The sequence below is a fragment of the Spinacia oleracea genome, chromosome 6, assembly GCF_020520425.1.
Source record: "Spinacia oleracea cultivar Varoflay chromosome 6, BTI_SOV_V1, whole genome shotgun sequence".
Taxonomy (NCBI): Eukaryota; Viridiplantae; Streptophyta; class Magnoliopsida; order Caryophyllales; family Amaranthaceae; genus Spinacia; species Spinacia oleracea.
This window is the reverse complement of record NC_079492.1, coordinates 108,217,130-108,241,002: the sequence shown is the minus strand read 5'-3', so window position 1 is coordinate 108,241,002 and position 23,873 is coordinate 108,217,130. Positions and strand designations below refer to the sequence as shown.

General features: G+C 36.6%; 2 protein-coding genes and 1 long non-coding RNA gene across 4 annotated transcripts; 1 reads left to right on the top strand and 2 right to left on the bottom strand.

Moving 5' to 3' along the window:
• Nucleotides 1-3,869: 3,869 nt before the first annotated feature.
• On the bottom strand, nt 3,870-5,987 carry LOC110796566 (uncharacterized). Its single transcript, XR_002535625.2, has 2 exons — nt 5,784-5,987; nt 3,870-4,765 (listed from the first exon to the last, which is right to left on the bottom strand). It is a non-coding gene; the product is annotated as an uncharacterized lncRNA (long non-coding RNA).
• Nucleotides 5,507-6,120, top strand: LOC110796564 (uncharacterized). Its single transcript, XM_022001626.2, has 3 exons — nt 5,507-5,664; nt 5,806-5,873; nt 5,981-6,120. The coding sequence occupies exons 1-3, from the start codon at nt 5,568-5,570 to the stop codon at nt 6,056-6,058; spliced, it is 243 nt and encodes an 80-aa protein (XP_021857318.2). The 5' UTR covers nt 5,507-5,567; the 3' UTR covers nt 6,059-6,120.
• A 753-nt stretch (nt 6,121-6,873) lies between these two features.
• LOC110796563 (inner membrane protein PPF-1, chloroplastic) lies at nt 6,874-22,330 on the bottom strand. Of its 2 annotated transcripts, none has more exons than XM_022001624.2 (11): nt 21,855-22,330; nt 19,703-19,813; nt 17,664-17,738; nt 16,274-16,334; nt 14,292-14,365; nt 14,076-14,180; nt 10,121-10,228; nt 9,945-10,045; nt 9,182-9,328; nt 8,981-9,095; nt 6,874-7,181 (listed from the first exon to the last, which is right to left on the bottom strand). In XM_022001624.2, exons 1-11 carry the CDS (start codon nt 22,176-22,178, stop codon nt 7,080-7,082), a joined length of 1,323 nt encoding a protein of 440 aa, XP_021857316.1. In that variant the 5' UTR covers nt 22,179-22,330; the 3' UTR covers nt 6,874-7,079. The 2 variants fall into 2 exon arrangements, with proteins under 2 accessions (XP_021857316.1, XP_021857317.1); XM_022001625.2 differs by having other exon boundaries at nt 8,981-9,089; nt 21,855-22,318.
• Nucleotides 22,331-23,873: the final 1,543 nt, after the last annotated feature.

The window sequence follows — 23,873 nt, the reverse complement described above, 5'->3', positions numbered from 1 at the left end:
GCCCACGTGCTTTCGTGCCGGCCCGCCGTGCCTAAGGCTAATTTGACTAAATTTAACGTGCTTTGTCGTGCCGGGTCGAGTCGTGCCGTGCCTTGTCGTGCTTTTTCCAAAAAGTAAGGCCCAGGCCCGGCCCACGGCCCACGGCCCACGACTTCGTGCCCGTGCCGGGCCGTGCTTTTTTCGTGCCGGTTCGGGTCGGGCTTCGGGCCGGCCCGGCCCACAGCCATCTTTAGTTACGACTTTCGAGCCATTATGACTATGTAAAAGTAGAAGTAAAAAATAGGAAATTTTGTGAAACACTACCTTAATGTTTGGACGTTTTATGAATTACTACCTTATAAAAACTTTTTTATATTTTACTACCTTATAAGTTTGATATGTTTTAGTAACACAACCTTGTAACAGAAAACGTTAAATCTCTCCGCTTGTGGGCCTCACCCCCACGATTTTATTCTATTTCTCTTTCCTCTTTCTCAATCTCTGTTCTCCACTTCTCTTTCTCAATCTTTATCCTCTAATTTCTCAATCCCTATTCTCATTCTCATCTGAATTCAATTCTTCTTCCTTCTCCTTCTTCTTCTTCTTCCTTCTCCTTCTTCTTCTTCTTCTTCTTCTTCTTCTTCTTCTTCCTCTTCTTCTTCTTCTTTCCTCATTCCCATTGCTTTTCAGTATCTTCATAGTTGTGTCAATTCTGTCCGACTTTAGTCGCGACATTATTAATTAATTCTTATTGCAGTATCAACACAAGTATTATTACCGGATGGAGCGTTCTGTTCCAACATTGTTATATTATATGTCAAGATTGACTTGATTTGCATGTCGGAGATCCAACGCTGTTGTAATAAGCATAATTCCAACCTTTTAATATGACCCATGTTGATGGGTTCGCATTATTTAAGATTAGTTGCATTAATTAAAATAAAAAGATGTTGTCAAAATTTGAGTCATAACCTTTTTCGTAAGACAAATTTGATCTCTACTCTGTTTTGGCTCTTCGCATCCTGTTTAAGTGCTTAACTTTTACTACCAAAATACAGTATTATTTTTGATGAATTTTGTTTATCTACTTTTGAATCATTACTTACAATTGTAATACTAGCATAATTTGAAGTCCATTACAGTACAAAACTTAGTTTAATGAAAGACGGTTTTTCATGTCTTTTGTAGGAGATTGGGGAATGTCATTTCTCTGTTCATTTTGGTATAATATAAATCGAAACAAGAGCAAATGCTGCCTCATATATACTTCGCATGTAATTAATCATAACAAATTCGATCAATGTAAGTTTCTCAGAACATGGCTGCAGAAGAGAAGCACCCAGTATACAGCAGGTTAAAAGCTAGAACAATTACTTGTCAAGGGGAAGAAGAAAGAAGAAGAATTGAATTCGGATGAGAAAGAGAACATAGATTGAGAAATTAGATGACAAAGATTGAGAAAGATAATTAGAGAACAGAGATTGAGAAAGAGGAAAGAGAAATGGAATAAAGTCGTTGGGAGTGGGGACCACAAATGGAGACATTAACGTTTTCTGTTACAAGGTAGTGTTACTAAACCATATCGAACTTATAAGGTAGGAAAATATAAAAAAGTTTTTATAAGGTAGTAATTCACAAAACGTCCAAACATTAAGGTAGTGTTTCACAAAATTTCCTCAAAATATAACACAAATTCTTATTTATAAAGGGTATACGATAAATATTGTGCACCAGAGTAAAAGTTAACTCAAAATGCTTATAAGTTAAGCTTATATATGTAAAAGTTATCTATTTTTTAGTGATAATTTTTTTCATTTTATAAAACTTATTTCTTCAATATCATTAATAATGTATAAAATTAATCATTTAACCCTTTAAAATGTTTATCTATCAACTTTGTTTTACTAATATAAAAGTTAATCAAAACTATGCTAAAGTTACAAAAAAATGGGTAAAAATTATCTTGGTGTAAAAGTTAATTTATTGTACACCTTGTGCGCGCGAGACCTTTTGAAAATATTATGACAAATTGACCGCAAGATGGAAATTTATTACAAAATCATCTTTTTCTTGGAGTAATTTTCTTACACGTACTGCTGAGTAATATCTAGGAAAATAATGGAGTAAAACTTCAATGTGGCTCTTAGTGAGCAAACAGTGTACCTATCAAAATTTCAGGAATAAGAACTTGTTGTACTTCCTCCGTCCCTTAATACTCGCACCGCTTTTATTTTTGGACCGTTCCTTATTACTTGCACCGCTTCTATAAATGGAAATATTTACTAATATCATATTATTTCTCACACTTACCTACTACCCCACCTACATCCTTACAAAAAAATCATTTAAAAATTCACACCCCTCTTTCACCACTCTCCACCCTTACACATTTCCCACTAACTATATTAAAAAAATACATCACTATCAACTAACAGTCATTAAATTACTCCCTCCGTCTCGGAATACTCAACCCGGTTTGACCGGTACAGAGTTTAAGGGACTTGAATTGACTTATTTAATTTAATAAGTAGTAGTTGATAGTGGGGTATTATTTTAACGTAGTTAGTGGGAGGTGGGTTAAGAGGTGGGGTTGGGGGAGAGTAGGGGTTGAATATTTAATTATTTTTTGTATGGAGTAGGGGGTAGATGGGTTAATAAGGGTGGAGTGAGAAATAATATAATATTGTTAGAATATTTCCATTTTTAGAAACAGGTCAAGTATTAAGGGACGGCCCGATAAGGAAAACAAGTCAAGTATTTCGGGACGGAGGGAGTAATAAGTCAATTCAAATGTCTTAAACTCCGCACCGGTCAAACCGGTGCGAGTATTAAGGGACGGAGGGAGTAATAGGTTACCGAAAATGAAAATCGGAACCTTGCAACAGATTCCTGAAAATGAGAACTGCAACCTATTCCAACAGGTGCCGGTTTAGGATACCCTAGTCCAACAAGTGTCGGTTTAGGGTACCCTATTCCAACAGGTTCCGGTTCAGGGTACCTTGTCATTTAAAATTTTTAAATAAATACTTTATGATTTGGTTGTTTTATACTCCCTCCGTTTCTTTTTGATCTTCCTGTTTGGAGTTTTGGGTGGAAATTAAGAAACTGGAATCTTTTAATGATTGGGTGTAAGAGTAATGATTGGGTGTAAGAGAAAGTAATAAAGAAATGAAGGAGAGAGAAGATATATTTATGAAAGTAATAAAAAATCATAAAAGTGGGGTTGGGTGGGTGAATAGGGAAATGTGAATGAATTAAATAAGGGATGGTGGAGAAATTTATGATAAAAAGTCATGTCTCAAAATAGAAACAGGAAGATCAAATAGAAACGACATTTATAGAAACAGGAAGATCAAAAAGAAATGGAGGGAGTAGTTTGGGCTTATGTTGTAATTCTATATTTATATTTTCTAAAAATTAGATTAAATTGTCTTATATTTTGGGCATATGAAGCATTTTTATATGGCTTGTTTCCTTATTTTGGATATTTCATATTAGAATTGATGTGTATAGGGTAGCCGTTTCGAAAAATTAAAAATCACAACCAGAACCTGTAGCAACAGGTTCCTGATTTTCTGATCCGGAATAAGAACCTGCACAACAGATTCCGAAACCGCAAGTTCCTAACAGATTCCGATTTCAATTCAGGATACCCTAACTTTTTGCTCATCCGTAGCTCTTAGAGATAAAGACTACATTTTCCTCTCTCCATCTCATAATAACTCACCGATTTTGACTGAACATGTTTATCACACCTAACTTTGTCATTAAAAAAATATAGTCAAAGTTAGCATATCAAATGTAAAAACCAAAACGAGCAAGTTATCGAGAGAGAGAGAGCGAGTACCATTCTCCAGTACCAAACAGATAAATAAAATATCGTCTGAAAATCAACCCAAAGATCTAGAATGATTAGTTAATCAATAATGTTGGATGCAAATCTATAATCCTTGATTACAACAAGGACGAAAGGTTAAAGCTCTTTTAACTTATTATAAGAGCAGGCATATAATAAATACAAGCTATGCTACTTTATGCAGTACTCAAAAACCGACACCAATTATCACACTTTTGACTCTACATCGGTAACAGGGGAAATTATCAGACGTTTTGTTGAAATCGATTGCCATCCTATAATTAGAAGTTTATTACTTCAATCCACTATCCACATATTCCACCCTTTTCAAGCTAAAAAGCCTTAACCTCAGGCTTTCAAAGCTTCAGCTCCGCTATTTGTGAGAAAGTAACGTTTTATATTTTGTACGGAACGTCTATCTCCCTGTTAGACAACTACACCACAAAAGTTTACCAATACATTCTTAATGAACTACATAATAGTTAGATTTCGGTTCAAAAAGAGGTAGTCAAATAAGAGCATTATCGACTTTTCGGCCATCCTAAGCTAACAATTAGACCGACTCTTTTTGTATAGAGATTCATTTCTTCAGTCATACGCACAAAACGAATACGTAGTGACATTTTTGCAATGACAACATGACTAACTCGGTTACAAAAGAGAAGGTGGCCACTAGCAGGAGCAATTTACTTGGCTATGCAATTGACAAATGAAGACATAATCTATTAAATCATGCAACAATATATAGACCAAACAGAAAATAGTAGAAGATCGAGCATGAAGGGGTTGGGTACCTGCAAAGTGCAAATTAAAAATTCTAGATGGCACTTGACACCATAAATGAAGTTGCTAAATCTTTTAGTATGCTCCAACTTGATTCAAGATTTCTTCTTCTGTATGTGACAGATCCAGAGCTAGCGAAAGCATCTACTGCATGCAGATTTAGGACCAATGAAAATCAATAAGGTAAGAACCAGATTCGAAATAAGCATGACAGCAATATATGGAAATTTCCTGATTAAATCAGCTTGATGATTATTTATGACATTAACGGCCTGAGCCCTGAGAAAAGAGTATGCCATCATCAACTAGTGCTAGTCATACTCATCCCACAAAATTCAGTCACAAACTGACAATGAGCACGCAAGAGTTGGTGTGGGTGCTCAATATAAAAAGGTTGCTACTTTAATCAGATTCAAAAGAACACACAATAACACATAATGAGCAGCCGAGTGAGAGAAAAGAAGTAGGCAACTAGTTTAAAGGAGAGGCAATTGCCAACATCTACCCACTTCACATTCCCATATTCAATTGCACCATCATTTTGTCAGCAACTGACTGTAATGCTCACTACTTCATCAGAGTTGCTACATCTGAAAGTATCTCTGTAGACATTGGTGGGTCCCAGAATCCACGGCCAACAACATTGTCTTGGGCGCCATAAACTCTTTTAAAGAAATGAAACTAAACCCAAGAATCAAACAATTTACTATCATGGAAGCACTCATAACCAGGAAGAAGTCAACTCACAATGAAGTGAATCCAGATAGGTCACCTTGTCATTTCATGCCCTTAGAATGTAAAGGCATAGGATACCCAGACAACCAGAACAACATCCTACATAGTTTCAAGTTATGCAATGATTACCAAATATGTATTTGTATTAGTAAAAGCCACCTTGCAAATTCCAAGCTCATTCCATCAAAAACACAAGTCACAAACTCAACTTGAGATGGCGAAAACATATACTCTCTTCCTCTTAGCATGGTTTCTCATCATGGCTTTTCAATGCAATAGCACAATCATCAAAGATCAAGCTACTAAATCAGGCAAGCTACTCTCTTTTTAATCAAACTCTGTAATATTGGATAACGCAAATTGCTATAGCACAACACACACTTTTTCCCTGTTTAAAAAGAATACACTGATAAACAAGTCATGGACTTACTGTTTTCTGTCGCTTGCTGCAGTCAATTTCAAGCTACGATCTTTACAGTCCGGCTCAACATGGCTAACGAAACATCATATTCCAACTTGGGTCGGTGCTGAAGACTGAAGTACCTTCATTATGATTGACAGGAATTACGTCATCACTTAAAAAGTTCAAATGAACACTTGTCTAACCAGTGAATTTTCCTGTGGCAGGATGACATGAAAAAGTTCCATAAAACGCCATCTGGCCCCAATCCAGTTGGGAACCAACGCCCACCAACCAGACCATGAAAGAATGCATGTGATTCTGCAAGCAGAGTGAAGCTGACAATGCTGGAGCATCTATATGCAAGATGAGATATAGGACTTATGGGTGTACAAACATGTGAAAGTATTTAGAATCTTAGTTCTGTTATCTTTCTTTGGTGTAGCCTTCCTATAACTGCCAGTGGATAGTGCATGTATTACTTTCTGAATGATGTTTCATAGCAATTTAATGGTTCTCTTGGGGGGGGGGGGGGGGGGAGGGTGGGGGGTCAAGCTGTAAGATTTATTTTCCCATGCATGAGCAGGCATTATATTTCATGGCTTCAAACATTATTTACAATCAAATTTCCTAGTGCACAAGTAAAGCTAGATTCAATCAAATCCCAGCAGAAAGAAATAATTAGTCAATTACCTGATTTACCTCTGCAAGTTGATACCGGCTAGAGCTGCTAGAAGTAGGCATATGTTATATGCTGGATACTTGTAAAATGAAAAGCAGACCAATCATGTAAGGTGGCAGCGCATCCAGTTACAAGCAGACAGAATTTAGATAGGAAATCAGATAAGGTCATTCATGAAAAAACACTTAGTATCTCCTATAGAAGAAAGGGAAAAGCAATATTTGGAGGCACCGAGCAGGCTATGGTGCAACTCAACTCTGGATAACAGTGTAAAAACAAGCACAACCCCGTGGACTATGAATAGTCCACATATTCTTCTAAAGAGATCCCAGCAGGGAATCCACAAAATTAGACTAACATCTACAGAACTGTGCTCATGTAAACCTCAGCACTTCATATATATTACATGAAACTTAAAAAGATAACGACAAAAGTGCATAAGAGGAATGTGGTTATATAATTCTAGTTTGATACTGTAATATTTCAAGTTTACAAAAATGTGGTCAGCCCATGTTACATGGAAAGGGCTATGAAAGATAAGAGGTAGAAACAAATAAGCCAATAAATGGCCGCTATGACACTGACTAGGGTATGATTTCATTAAATATACAGAACTAAATAGAAACTACATACAACTAATCTGGTTAACCCACACGCTTCCGCTTAGATCGCTTACTCTTCTTTGGAGTGGAATATTTGGGAATCTGCTTGCTGTCAGTTGATGCATATGCCTCTTCTAATTCATCCTGTAAAAACAAGCTCACATGAATCTATCATCAACAACAAAAACCAAGTTATAACTTAATATCAAAACCTCAGACTCTATAACACTTTGTTTGGAAAAGTGGAGGGGGGGGGGGGGGGGGATTGATATTCCCTTCCTCGTTAACAAATAACACCCCTCCAAAATTAGAGAGATTTGGAGGAAAAATGAACCTCCATCCTCCCCTCCTTTCTTTCCCCTTCCCTTCCCTTCTATTTTGATATCCGAAAGAATTGTAAGAATACAGTTGAATTGATGGAAGCAAATAAATTTTTCAAAAATGGGCGTATAAATCTTAAGATACCAACAATCAGATATTCAAGTCAAAGAGAGAATCTGCATGCCATTACAAAATCAAGATGATAATTCGCGACATTTTTATAAGAAATGCACAAAGACGCTTCAAAATAACAGTGGCTCACACATGCATTCCGTTGGATCACCAGATGTGCAATGAGTCCAATGACACGTGAGTTCATGATCAAGAAAATGAGAACTACACGTTTCCAACCATCGGAGAGAACTTCCAGAAATACATTCAGCTTTGTAAAGGAAGGCATACACATTCAATTATTACATGCAACAACCGCTTTCTATACAAGGAAGGACCAGAAGAAGAAAACATGACATTTCTTATCAATCTCACTGCCCATGCTTGCACTTCCATATCTCTCACCACCCCTCCCTCATAGGGCCACCGACCCCTATCCAAATCCCTCCCTAAACCTGTAATGAATTCATAGATCATGGCTGCTATTTACTGACAAATTACATCATAAAACCTGGCTCATCACTTTGTGACATTGCAACACATCGATGTAATCTATACCTAGTATCTAAAAAGCGAAACCACATTCGATTAGATGACATGTGTCATTTCTTCTTTCCTCCATCTCATTTGGTAATTTTTTTCAATTTTTTTTTGTTGTTTGCTTTATTTTATAACTCCACCCGCCTCTTCCACTTCATCTTCCTCATACAACATCAACTCACCAATTTACTCATTTAACATCTTCTACTCCATCTCCCCCTTTAACTCTCAATATTAATTTACTATTTAATTTATGTAATATTTCAACCTTCAAATTCTACCTCTATTTAAATCATATATTCTCACTAAAATCACAATCTCAATAAAATTAAAATTTAGAAAGGCGATTAAATAACCACATATAACCGCCCGTTCTTTGAATGGGCTCAGAAGCTAGTTATTCTTAAAACAGCCTCCAATGGGACACAGTTCAAGTGGGACTCAGACAGATACAAAGCCAGCTATAAGGCCAATTGCACTATTTTTGACAGCTTCATGAAAAAAACTGACTTGTACAGGGACGTAGGTAATTAAGAACAGATCCTGGACGGGCAGCATCCACTTCATAACTATCAGTCAAAAAGAGAAACTCAAGGAATGCTCCATAGTAAAAAAAAAAAATACGCACCTAATTAGTAATATACTGGGTTTGGAACCTTAAACAATCGTTTAATAGATGACTTAGTAACATCAGTTCACACCTGACCTTATAGATAGATCCTTTTATGCCATGACCACATAAGAATATCTGCACCAAGCTAGATGCGCAGACCAACCACCACGAACATGAACAACATGGTATTCTAGACGAAGAAATAGTCATCTACTAGTATTAGCATGTTTTGAAGGATAAAGACGGCCATCAAGGCATAACTTTCTGGACAACTAGCAAACAATAAACTCAAAGGTGCATACTCGGTACTCCTAGTGACACCTGTTTCAATAAGATATATCCATGATCAATTACTCACCGTTTCTTTGGATTCATCATCTAACCCCGTTTCAGAATTAGATACAAATGCCTGATCATCTGGCAGTGCTTTGCTCATTTGCTGCCCTCTCGCTTCTCCTTTGAATTGTCTGGATCTTTTTCAAATATTTAAGAGGGATATTAGGATACTTGTCAAGATAAACACTAGACAAAGTTTACCACGCCCAAGAAAAATACAAACCTGTCTTCAATTTGAGCAGGTTGGGATGGAGGTCGTTTTGCCTTTCCAGCACTAATAATTCCGCTGCCATTTGCATTCACAATAGGCTTTGCACCGCCCTGGCGTAGCCATACCTGCTGTGCAGTACTAAGGACATTATTTGTAAACCTGTCAACCAAAATTATTAAATTTAGAGGATGTGTCTTTCAATTTTACTTGTAAAAGAATCATGATAAAGTAAAGTGATATTGTGAAAGTATTTACTTACTATTGCCTAGTTCTAGTTGATAACATGACAGTATGACACCGAATAATTTAGATGAATTATTATGTTCTACTCCCTCCGTCCCGGAATACTTGACCTGTTTTCCTTATCGGGCCGTCCCTTAATACTTGACCTGTTTCTAAAAATGGAAATATTCTAACAATATTATATTATTTCTCACTCCACCCCTATTAACCCACATACCCCCCACCTCTTAACCCACCTCCCACTAACTACATTAAAATAATACCCCACTATCATCTACTACCTATTAAATTAAATAAGTCAATTCAAGTCCCTTAAACTCTGTGCCGGTCAAACCGGGTCGAGTATTCCGGGACGGAGGGAGTAGTACTGATTTTAACTGAAGATATTTAAGCTTCATCATAACTGAAGACATATATGACCTCTGTACATGATCCTATGATGGTGCTGCCAGTGCACATAAAAGCTAATTTAACGAAATGCTAAAGACATTTAAGATAACTGAGACAAGGAAAGAAGGATTCAGAGACAGACCAGTAGATGGATAATCCAGACGGAACGGACAATGAAAAGTAGCCAATCATGAGAGGAAGGAACTTGAGAATGATAAGTGAGTTCTTCTGAGATGGGTCAGTCTGTCCAAGAATATCTTTCAGCAATTGTAATCATAAAAAAATTGGTATATAATAAAACAGAAGAAATATGCTTACTTGAGGAGGCTTCATAAGCTCCATTGAAACAAATTGCGAGACAACTAGCAGGACAGGCAAAACAAGATAGGCTGCAGTTTCACCCCAACCCAGAGGAGGGTGACCATCCTGCAAGGTGATATAAAATCAGAAGAAAGAAAAGGTGTTTCACAAGACCATAAACAAACAATACACAGAACAATCGGACAGCATACTCCAAAGATGGTAATATATACGTCCTTTGAATGTGATGTGAGATATAAGTTAACGAGTAACAAACAATTACCCATGCTTATAATAAGAGCAAGAAGATAAACATAAGAACTGATGAGCAAGTAGCAGTTACTCAAAAAGAAATGGGAAAAGAAGAAAGGAGCTCAAGAAAGACTTTCTGTATGATTTGGATACAACATCTCAGAAGCTGGGACATTTAGCATATACATGAAAGATGATTAATTTGCTGTTGGAGCAACCACAATGAGAAAGAAGTTAGAGATGGAATCCGAAGGGACAGTACAAATCGACCAGAAGAAAGTATGGCAATATGTCCTACATAAATAAAAGAGAGATAGCCGTTCAGGATAGACTATATAGGAGCTGAGGAAAGACTTTTTGAATGATTTGCACACAACAGATCTAAAGTTATGCATGAGAAGATAATTAACTTGCTGTTCGGGCAACCGGAACGAAGAAAGAAGTTGGAGAAGTCCAAAGACTAACCAGAAGAAAGTATGTCCTACATTATACATAAAGAAAAAAAGATAGCATTCCGACTAGATCTAGCCACCACCATCACCAATTCACCACCACCCCCCAAGAGAGAGAGGGGAACAAGGGGGATCTCACTGGCGTACTGTATTTTAACTACTATATGTTATCGATAAAGAATCTATAATTGTGTTTCCTCCAAGTGAAACACGTGAATACTCTAGAAAATCTATATAAATAAGAAAAATTGACCACATAACAATCACTTCAGCGACAAAGCTTTAACCAGATGTAGCCAGCAAAAGTGCAAACACGAAAAAGCTATAGTAACAATGACATGATAGTATGATACTATAATAAGCCTAATAAAAAATTATATCCAATGTGATAATAGCACACAAATACAATCTCAGCCTACAGCAAAACGCCTTGACACGTCAACCCTTCTGATCTTCAAAAAAAAGTCACTCCATATCATTACTGGCTGAAACATTTTGGCCTCGTTCTTTAACGTAATCTATCCTTTCTTTGTTTTCTCAAAACCTTTGAAAGCAGTTTACATGCAGACGATCAAAATTTACAACAACACTTACGACATTACACTCCACAAAAAAAAAGCTGGAATATCCCTCAGAAATAAGGGGGTCTAAAGACAAGAAATTGCAGATGAAAGGTTCTTGTTGATTTCACAAGGACATATTCCCTATATATATATATATCTTAGAAGATTGCCCCAAACGCTTGTCTTCATTCTCTTAAGAGTTAGGCAAAATAAAAACAAGGGGGTCGGCTTATGAGGTCCAAGCTGCGATTACAGATCATTTTCAGTTTGCTGAGGCCTGAGGGTTCTCTTCCATTTAAGTATCTGGGTGTTCCCCTTTCTACTCGGAAACTTTCTGTCATTAAATGCCAACCTCTTATAAAGAAAATCCTGGAAGATGGAAGGGTGTTCATCTAAATTTTTGTCTTATGCAGGAAGACTTCATCTTATCAAATCTGTGCTTTTTAACATTCAGACTTGTTGGTGTCAAATCTGTTCTCCCCAAAAAGGTCCTGTAACTGGTTGAAGCTGCTTGTATGACCTTCTTGTGGACTGGACATTCTGGTACTTAGCCTTCATTTATGTTTACTGAAGAAAGCAGGTGGTTGGAACCTTACCTGTATTGTTACTTGGAATCAAGCTGCTATTTGCAAAATGCTTTGGAGTCTTGCTCGCAAAAAGAATACAATGTGGATAAGGTGGGTTCATACCTACTATATTAAGAATAGAGACTTATCAGGTATTCAAGTTCCTAATCAGGCCTCTTGGGTCATTAAAAAAAAATCACTGGAGCTTTTGTGTATTTGAGAAATCTGGGGGATGGGCATTATTTCATTTTCAACAATCATTTCTCTATTAGAAAACTGTACTCTGCTTTAAGAGGTACTGACGTACTGTAAAGAGAGTGACTTGGAGAAAATTAATATGTAATAACCCCGCCCCTCCAAAGTATTTGTTCATTGGGCGGTTTGCTATCTTGAATAGAATTGCTACTTGTGATAGGTTGGAAAAAATTGGCGTTCATTGCAATCCCATCAGTAGCCTAAATCAGACTGACGAGGAAAGTGGTAAGTGGTAACCACTTGTTCTTCAAGTGTTCTTTTGCTGCTGATGTCTGGGGAAAAGCTTTGTGTTGGATGAAGATTAATAGAGGTCCCGAGGATTGGAGAAGGGAGTTGGATTTTTCTTCCACCTACAACGGGAACTCTGCTCACCATCAAGTATTTAGAATGGTGTTTATGATTGTTGTGTATAGCATTTGAGCATTTGGGCAAAAAGAAATCAAAGGATTCTCATGAACTGCTCCAACACTGCTCTTTCGTCAGATTCAATTTGTCACTTTTTGTAAGTGTTTTGCTGTAAGAAAACTCCAACGTTTTGGAGAGAGTTTGTAATGGCTTTGAGGCCTTAGGTTATCTTTTCAGATCTGGTTTGTGTATCTAGGGGGTTGCTGATACGAACCTGGTGGATCAATCGTAAGATGGGTCTAGAATTCTACGAATCCTATGGTGAACCACAATGCAACAACTTGAGATTCAACTAGATAACGTCTACTTTGCGAAAGTCAAAGAGTCTAACAATATTTGAATAGAATTGTCAGACAAGTCTTTCTTTGTTAATTCTTAACACAAAAAGAGTTACAAATTTCTATATAAGTTACACCATAGGTTTATAGATTACTCTAATTCTACTCTAACTAGGAATACTTTGCTCTAGGAATCCTAATAGGATATAAATTAAAGTAAATAGTAAAATAACCAACTTAGTCCTACACGGTTTAGGACTCTTACTTCAGTTTTGATCAGTCTAACAAAGACAAGTCACAAACTTAACTCCGTTGTCTTGCAACTTGAACCCAGGTTAATACAAACCAAGAACAATTGGTTCTATAATTTCAATAAGTTCTTGTTTCAAGCCCAAGACATTTTTTCCACTCCTAGTAGATCTTAATGGGCCAAGTGGAATCTCATCAGTTGCTAGGTTTGTCTTTTTTTCCTATATTAAAAAATAGTGTGCGGGGAGAGATATGTGAGGACCACATACCAAAAATGGTACTGGGCAAACTCAAATGGCGTATCGAAACCAAAAATGGGGCAATCCTTAAGGGACGGAGAGAGTAATATATAGCCACAATCACCAAAAACAGTGACTGTGTTCACCGACAGCAAAACATTATAGTAAAATTACACATACTCTGCTCACTGAATGAAGATTTCCGAGCAAAAAATGTTTTTTATCCAACAGGCTTAGACCTGGACACTTTTACTACTTACTGCAACCCAATTTCCTATTAGTCTCACTTTTACGACTTGAACTCAACTCCCAGTTGCCACTAGCTCCCTGAATATGCGTCATTTAGAGAGATAGGAAAAAAACTAGGCATTTAGTTATTTACCCATCTGAAAAGTTCCAGGTCTGAGCCTGTTGGATAAAAAGCATATTTTGCTAGGAGAAGTGGGCTCCATAAAAGGTAGGCACTACAATCTAATCCATTAGAAGAAGAAAAAAAATAAGCATTAAAAAAAGAACATCTAGACAGTAGACACTTAACCAAATATTTAAATCACGTCCTAAGTAAAAGAGAAGCCCTTGTGAAAAGCGCGGCAGGTAAAAAAAAAAAAATGTACTTTGTCTTATCCAAAAGTGTCAAGCAAGTAAAAAAAATTAGCCTACAAAGTTCATTGGAGAAGAAAACAGGATACTTCTCTAAATTTAAGCTGAAGTTACCACTAAAGGAAAGAGCCAGGAGATGCCGGCACCACTTTGGCGTGCAGCAATTGTAGTTGGTCCACCCAAGGAGGGAATCCAAAAAAATCCTTCTGTCAGCAATCCCTTCAAGTAAAAAAGTTCAGATGATCAGTTAATATGCAAACTTGAGCTTTTTTAAAACCAAGATACTGTGTACTTTCAGAAGGAAATTATGAACAATAGCTTGCTAGACACCTCATTAGCTACATTCGAAAGAGCTTGATACAATCCTATCCAGACAGGTATTGTTGCCAACGTTGGTAAGCACCCTGTCAAATGTGATACAGGAACAGGAGAAAGACATCAGTATATCGTCCATACCCTCAAACAGACAGGACAAAGGAATAATATTGTGGTTTTGCAGTTTAAAGTCTAAGCATCATCTGGCTAGTAGCCTATTAGCCATTACAAACAACACCGGTATTCTATAGCCTGACCATGAGAACAGTAAATATACCTCACAGCCTATAACTCCTGAACACAGTAACCGCCAAGCTATAAGATGCAACATATAAGGTTGCCACTTATAACTCTAGTGTTATGACTATGAGTATGAGAAATATTTAAGAATTGAGTAAAATTGAACAAGGACAAACAGAATACAGAAATTAACGAAGCATACAACATGCCTAGGTTGCCAAACGTAGTCTACGTAGAATGACCAGAGGAGACCATCTAAGAGGATGTGCAGTTAAGAAACAATAATAATAAAGTAGAAGCCCCTGTAGGACATCCTACTCAAATTCAGACCACAATCCCAGGCCAAAGTAATAGATTAAAAAAATCAGAAAATGAGCTGCTCCAGTTATTTACAATCAGTACCAAGTCAGCATTTGTTAGAGTCTATTACACTGTTTGTTGTTAGACAAACAATCAGATTTCATGTCTTCTTTCTATACAGAGTGGATACTGGATATGGGGTCAGCGACTCAGCGGTCAGTCATACATGTTTCACTCTGATATTCGTTTTAGTAACATGTACATGAATATGAGAATGGCATTACAATTACAATTCCAGAATATCAAATAAATCATCACATTATGTTGAAAGATGTGCTCCGCATGCGATGTGCCTGGATTTCATTTTATCCAAAGCCAATTCATAAAACTGCAGATTGCAGGATTGTGTTTATTTATTTTAAGCGTCTTGCTGTCTTGTGTAACGCCATTTAATTAAAGGAGTACAATATCAAGGTAAATTACTGAATTTACGGATGCATGATATTATGTAGAGGAAAACCTACTCAAGAAAAGAACAATCCAGAAAATGAAAGAAGTGCATTCTATTTGTAATAAGATTACTTTAGCCAATAAGCTTCTATAGTTACCACTGCAACATTTAAGGCAAAAGTTTTCTCTAGATTTGGTGGTGTAAATGAAGCCAAACTCTGGCTCCAGATTCCTTAGGAGTGGTAATGTTTATGTCAATCAACCCGAAACTAGTCAAAGCTCCCAAAAATGTTACTGTTAACAGTAGTGCAGCAATTTGTATGCTTGGAAAAATAGGATGCCTTAATACAACTAGTAATACCATAAAAAGTAACCTCTTCAGTTCCAGTTGTGGATGACTTCACGATAACTAGGATTCATCTGACGAAGTTTAGATGCTGATGTACATTACATCAGGGTTTATAATGCAAGGGAGCAGTGTGAAGGAGATAAAATGAAATTAAGGCATAGAGCACCAAAAAAGTAGCATAGATACTCCATGTCAAAATGCAGTAGTTCAAAGGAAATGCATTTGAGTGCCATACAGTTGGTGAACAAAACACCCCTGAAAAGCCTCAATCATATAACACCATAAGAACATTTGAGAATGTTACGTGCGGTTGACTTTGTTACGCTTCCGCGATTAAAATAAAAGGCATAGATCAACATTTTCCCAGAGCTCAACTCTATATGTTTGTTTGTTATCCTCGTCTCCAAAAAGGTAATCCTGATCCTAGCTACAATAAAAATGATTATGTCCGAAAATGTAGTATTTCATGAAAAATACCTCCCTTTACATTTCTCACCGCGTCCTTATCTAATTTACCCGGGTCTCATTTATATCCATATCAAATAAAATGTCAAAAAATTAGTACTAGTCAAAGGAGTGTATAAGTTTGCAAGTAAAGGAAATACTCCATACATAAAATAAAGAACATAGAAACATGAACACATAATCAAATATCTACCCGCCAATGGATTAACCCCAGCTTGCTTGTAAAGACGTGATGTCTCAAGTTGTATTCTTTCCTGAAAAGAAAAACAAATAACTTCATAAAAAACAAGTTCCTATACAACATATTAAAGAAAAATTTCATCAATACCCTCGAGTTTTGCCATAATTCACCAAACGCCCATCAAGTTTCAATAATTCATAAAATACCCCTCACAATTCGTACAAATACCCAACATACCCTTACTAATAACGGGCCGTTAGTCTGCCGTTAGCCAAGTTTCCAATTCACCCAAATGCCCCTATTCTGAAACTTATTTCACCAAATGCCCCTATTAGGAAACTTATTTCACCAAATGCCCCAAATTTAAATATAGCTATTCTGATGTTCCGGCGGCTAGTTTTTGTGTTTGAAAAGTGGTTCTTGGTCATGGTTGGCTATAAAAACCCCTTTGCTGAATGGTTCTTGTATTTTAGATGTTATTTTACTTTACTTTGCTAATTTCATAAGATTTGTGTCATGAGTTTTCTTTCAAAATCATCTTCCACACCCAATGAGTCCACATATATTAGGGTACCTAGCAAATTTTGTTATTGTGGTAGGAATGGAGGTTGAAGTTTGGTAGGTACTCTAATATATGTGGACTCATTGGGTGTAGATGATGATTTTGAAAGAAAACTCATGACAAAAATCTTATGAAATTAGCAAAGCAAATCAAAATAACATCTAACTTACAAGAACCATTCAGCAAAGGGGCTTTTATAGTCAACCGTGACCAACAGCTACCTTTCAAACACAAAAACTAGTCGCTGAAACATCAAAATAGCTATAGTTAAGTTTGGGGCATTTGGTGAAATAAATTTCACAATAGGGGCATTTGGTGAAATAAGTTTCAGAATAGGGGCATTTGGGTGAATTGAAAACTTGGCTAACGGCAGACTAACGGTCCGTTATTAGTAAGGGTATGTTGGGTATTTGTACGAATTGTGAGGGGTATTTTATGAATTATTGAAACTTGATGGGCGTTTGGTGAATTATGGAAAAACTCGAGGGCATTTCATGAAATATCCGTTGTTTGTTTCAGGAGAAAGAGTAGAAGAGAAAGGATAGAATAGGCAACATGGCCAAATATAATGATCACACCTAACTTGTAGCACTAGCTTGATTTTGACCTTGTCGAATGACAAGATCACCCCTTTGTTTATTCATTTTGACAGATCCTTAACATCTCAATAATGCACAATTTTCCGAATGGTGCAGTAACTTCAGAAAGAATACATAATCACTAATAGCCTGTTAATGCTGCACTAGGCAGGTAATGTGCGACCCGTAAAACTTCCAAAATTAGATCACGTGGTGCCCGCGTAAAGTAAAAAACATTGCAATTCTGTGCAATGCAACCTACCTGATTTCCTTTGTATCTTTCTTGAATGGCTTTTATCTTTGGTTGAAGATTTTGCATTGCCAATGTTGATTCAACCTGCAAACAAGAGAGGTATCAACAAGCCGGCAACTACTATAAAAATATAACTGCACAAGCAGTTCCAGGGTATTCATGTCCTAGTTTCAACTGGGAAGCTTTCAAGGTTCTTATGTGATATTTTACATATTTATAATAGATTAGCCAAAGGGGAGAGGTACTGTTGAAATGAAAATATTATTAGTTAGGATTACCTTGGAAAGGAAGTTAGTGAGTTTGTTAAAGGGGAGAGCGAGAAGAAAGTCAGAAAATACATATATACAGAAGTGATCAGTGAGAACTAGACAGTCAGAAAATAAATATATACAGAAGTGATCTTCAATACACCCACCACCTGCACCTGTGCTCCGTACATATGTGAGGAGAAAAACCAAGCAGCAGCGTATCAAGGGGACAGAAGCAGCAGCGTATCAAGGGAATTGGCAGAGGCAGGGAACCACCCTCCTTAGTGGAAGCATCCTTCGTAATCATTAAGGCATTTGTTTTATGCTAGAAACCATTTGTCTGGTTTACTTTTATCTTAATTGTTTTTGTCTTATGTTAAGCTTGTGTAAATAAAAGGGAAGAGAGGAAAGAGAGAGAATCATCTTGAGAGTATTTTGGTGGAATTGGGAGAGTTGAGACCTCTCGAACGTCTCTTAAGAATTCTGGTTGTAAAGCTTTATGCTCTATCTTAATTAAATATACAAACCTTTCTATAATATTGTGAGAGTTAGTTGTGTCTGTGATATTATTTAACAAGGAAAAGTGAGTTCCTTGCATGATCAGTGAGAACTGAGAAGGAAAATAAACAGAAAATTGGTTGATTTTTATTTTGATTAGTTTTAGGCTTTAGTGGGAATGCCCAGCCAATCGAAGGTCTGGGGTTGTAATCTCCTTATTGATGATTCAATTGCATTTTTAATACCATTGTTTACCGTTTTTTCCCAAGTTCTCTTCTTTTTCTTCATTTCTCCAAATTTGATTTTCCAGTCTGCAGATTTTATTTTATTTTTGAAGCTGAAACAGACATATGTGTACATCACAACCACCAAATACATAATCATTGGTGCAAATGCATATGGCGCAAGGGCATACACTCAATCACGAAGGGGTTTTCAATCTTGATGATATGCCTGTTAGTGTTTGTGTATGTGTGGAGATGGGTTCAAACGAAACAAACAAGAAAAGTCATAAGGGAGGCCACAAGTGGGTGAGGAACTTGGGGGAAGCATTTCTAGGAGAGTAGGAGCTGCACCAAATCCCACGGGTGCGGGGTCCATGCCCGCGCCCTCGCTTTGAAACTCCTCAGCAAAGCCCACACACACCCCTGCCTGCGGGTGCGCGTTTCTGCATGGATGATTCTCTATTTTGTTCCTAGGTCGTTTTTTGAGCAGAGTAGCTTGTTTATGACCCTTGGGTTGTACTGCTTACCCTAACATTGTATACACTCATTGTAAGCATTCTAATTAGATAGATGGTGAGAGAAAGAGAACAAAGATGTAGCTTCATGTAAGCTCTTACACTTAGGGTTAAGTGAGAGATAATTTGGGGGGGGGGGGGGGGGGGGGGGGGGGGGACCTTCATGGTTGATGAAAGGTTCCAAATCTTTGTTGTTGTTCAGCATCATCATGTTCTTCATAGTGGAATGGTGAGTTTTCTCCCGGAACTCAGGTTCCCACGGTAAATTTCCTTGTCTCTGATTTCATACTTGGTATGATTGTTTAATTGTTCTTCGTTTTTGTTAATCGCACACGAGTTAATACCACACGATGTGCCGCTATCCCCATCACTTCCAACCAGAGATAAATGACTTGTAGCATGCACGACTAGTCGGTTATGTCAAAATTATGTAATTGCTCTGAAGAAACAAGGACACGACATGTATTTCATTCTTTGTTGGAACAATCTTTTCAAACGAAAGTCATTGGCCTTTTATTTATGAATCATGATGAGCAAAGGAAGAGTCTGAGTGAAACACAAACCTGTTGCTTTGTCAAAGGAAAAGTTGCAACTTTGACGAGGACTGTGAGTAATATGATTGCAAATCCATATGAATAAGGAATGTGCACCGCTGAAATCCCATCCTTCAGAACCTATCCAATAAAAGAAAGTATGGTTTACAAGAGAAATACATATGCGTCATTCGAATACATAATCTAGTGAGGTTTCTACAGCAAAAAGTTTTATGAGGTCATGTAATTCACGTCTTACCTTTAACAACAAACAGTTGCTTTTCCACGATGAAAACATTCTCATAACAGATTGTAATTTGTAAGTCATTAAAGGAAAGGAGAGTACAAGGAATCAAAATGATTATAGCAATGCAAAAGGAAGCGGAAATTTTTCCCAAAAAGGTAGCATAACCAATGAACCAGTTCCGATAACTAAAGTAACCATTTAACTGTTTCGCCTGATCAAACCTCCTATTACATAACTTCCATACTCTTAATCCTATTAATGTGATAATAGAAAACAGCCACGAGCGGTGTATATGATGCAAAATGTATGCATTAAGTGCTATGCACAAAGAGTAAATAGGATGTCAGAAAGATAGGAAATAGAATACTGTAAGTGAGATGAAGAAACTAAACATTATATTCTGATTCGATTTTCAATAAATCACATGAAAATGCAATATGGTCTATGTACAATTGTACATCTTCCCTGTCACGGTTATTAGTTGACTTGCACAACTTAGCAAGAGAGGTCACGATAGTATCATTCACAAACGTTCCCCATTGCCTTGGGTTGATCTATATATTAAGGGTACAATAAATAAATAAAAGAAACTAAAGATATTGCAGAGAATTTCCCATAATTTTTGTATTTCCTGTTCACTTACAAACACACCTTGTCTAATCAGCAACAAGAGTATCATAAAGCCTTAATAAACAAAGCATGTGAACAGAAATAAAGTGATTATTTTTGTCCAACAGAAAATAGTCCAGAAAATCTTATTCCTTTAGGTACTTTGTAGCTCTTCCATCTAGCGATCCTTAAAAATTCCCTGAATCCTTTTTATATCCCCATCGTCCCAACACTCCATTCTCCAGATCACCTCCTGATTTTAGTGTTGGATATATCCACACCACCGATATTGGTTTCCTTCGTCTTACCCTCAATAGCTTCCACTCTAACCCTCTCATAAATAGCTTCATTATTTACTCTACTCCTCGTGTTACAACATATCCCCCTCCACTCAGACAGTCAGGCGTCAACCATGACTGCTATAGTTACTATTTGGATGCCCAAAAGGCTTCTACAATTTGGGCCTCCTATTGAATAGGCCCATAAAGGCCTTGTTATTCGATAAATATGGGAAATGAGTTGAATAATGCGAGATGAAAAGGCCCACGAAAACATGATACCAACAGCACATGCCATTACTTTTCCTGCAAATAGTCTCCACATTCTCTCACCTTGTACACACTCATGCCTAGAAAGATTACCTCTTTCTCTCCAACAAGCTAGTTCAGGAATTAAAGGGGTTTTCCTAGGAGAACCTCCTAAGGCCACTTTAGGTGTATTTGTCTGCAAGTGGTTCAGCAACATAATCCGACAGAGTCCTCCTTACAACATATAAATCAAACCTCACCAAGGTCATTGGTTCTCCACCAAAACAGTACATGGGTTAGTGATTGGTAACAGTACATATGTTATTCACACTCCTCAATTATGTAGTTTTGTGAACGTACCTTCTTTAACCAATGAAGCAGTACCATTTCCATGCATTGAGACAACATAAACTAAATAATGATCGCACACTTCAACCTCCAAATGTCAAACTGTTAAACATCTATGAGCAAAATCCAATACTTCTCTGTTTACCACAGATTAATCTTCGCTTAATCTCTAATCACTAAAATCAAGTAAAACCTTAAGACTGTCAGCTAGTAAAATTTTTACAACAGTACGATATAGTGCAAGTAATGGTGCGCCACACTATTCCTAATTCAAATTTATCAGAGTTTCAGCACCCAAACTGATTTCTAAATTTCCTAATCCGATCATTTAATCAGCGTCAAAATACACTAATCCAACAGTTCCGCATGTCAAAAATAAAACCATAAATTTAATTTGTTTTAGCACAACATCGCATAAACGTTTCTGAGTTCAATACAGAATTGACATTACCTTCAAGACGACTTCCATAGCGTCGGAAATAAACCCGAACCAGCCACCAGCTTTCTGAACCGGAGCTCCAGTAGCGGCGTCGGGAGAAGCCGAAACGGCAGCATCGGCAAGAGTAAAAAGAAGACTTTCAGCTTTTGTATAAACTGCGCTCAAATCAATCGAACTATCGATTGAAGAAATAGGAGGAATATCCTGGAAGCTGAACTTCACAGTGGTGCTGATAATCTTGCTTCGATGAGGAAGAGAGTAAAGACCATGACGATAGGATTTCAACGGAGAGAGAGTTCCGATGAACGGAGATGACGAAATTAGGGTTTTCGCCATTGAAGGAGAAGGAATGAAGAATTCAAATGGTCATGAGATGATGAGAGATAAAGAGAGGGAAATTGGGGTTTGGATTGAGTTCTTCAGTGTATATTGGAAGAGGTGGTGGTGGTGGAGGAATATGGGCTGCTAATATATTCTTTGTTTTTCCTTCCACGCATTATCCGTTTTAACGATTTTTAAGAATAGGAGAGGGATTTTCTAAGTTATCGCCAATGGTTGAGTGCCACGTCTATAACTTATTAGTATAGTTATGATGATAAACATTATTTTGAGAAGGTCGACCACTTGCTAACTCCATCCTATATTACGTTTCAGTAAGTCTACGTAACGTGTTCTGTGTTAGACAATACGGAGTAATAGTTTTTGACCCTCGGTTTTTTTTTTTCAAATGAGTCACAAGGACGGGGATGAGAATCGATCTCAGGATCACCTGGAATCGGGATGGAAACTCTAACCAACTGAGCTATTCATCACTCTCGCTAGTTTTTTACCCGCATGACGTACGGGTTATGTGTTTTTTACAACTATGATCATAGGGATTCGGTATTCGAAAACCAATTCATTCAACATTTGTCTAAGACCGTTATATATAGATAATGTCCACTTTATCTTTCCTTCGAAAAAAATATGAAAGAGTAACAACAATGTTGATGAAAAGTTAAAAGTGAAGAAGGGAGATTATGAATATAAAGTGTTTTTAAATTAAAATTAGTCAGTGTCCTGAAGATGGCCCAGAGTGTTTGATATAGGTTGAGTTTCTTTTACTCATTTCAAATTTATTTACTCCATATAATTTTCTTTGTACATACAGTTTGATAATACTATGAATTTCATTATATATGCGGTTTAAAAATAAAATTGGTTAACCAACAATCGATAAACTAAATTTTTGAGTAATTTACAATATTTGTGTAAAACTTTATTTTCAGTAATACTATGCTTATAACTTATAAGAATTTTTTTAAGTACAATTGCATAATGAGTTACAAAGTTGAAATACATTTTGGAGAAGAAAAAAAACACAACTGATTAGATAAAAGAAAGTGCAACATTATTTTTTTCAATTATTTTCTCTATTAACTTAATAGTTTTATGTTTGATATAATGAATAAAAATGAAGAAAAAAGTTTGTTGTCATAAATTGTTACTCAAATACATAAGTTTGAGCTTTAAATTTTATACATACATAAAAATGAAGTTAATTTCTCTTTTTAATTGTTTTAGAGTCATAATTTGTAACTTTTGAATGATGGATACAATTTTGCATTAACATATGAGAGGTCATAAGTTCGATGATGGATAACAACATTTTTTTATCTTTATTATCTTTATTTTAAAGAAATAAAAATGAAAATGAAAATAAATAGAGTCTTTAAAAGATGACAAGTGGCATATATGTTTTTGTGTTTTAAAATATTAGTGTATAGATGTGTCTTAATATTACGGGGTAATTTATATGTTTTTGGCGCATGTTATTGTCATTCCGCATTGTACTTCACATATTCAGTTACTACTCGAATTATATTTGGTGTGCACATAGGAATATGATGACCTCCTAGTTGTCAAATGATTCATTCAACGGGTCGTCAAATCCGCCAATATAAAGTATCCAGTATTATCAAGGAATATTATTAGCGAGGATGCCAAGTTAAGTGATCGTGTAGTGACTTTTATAGGGATCTTGTGGGCATT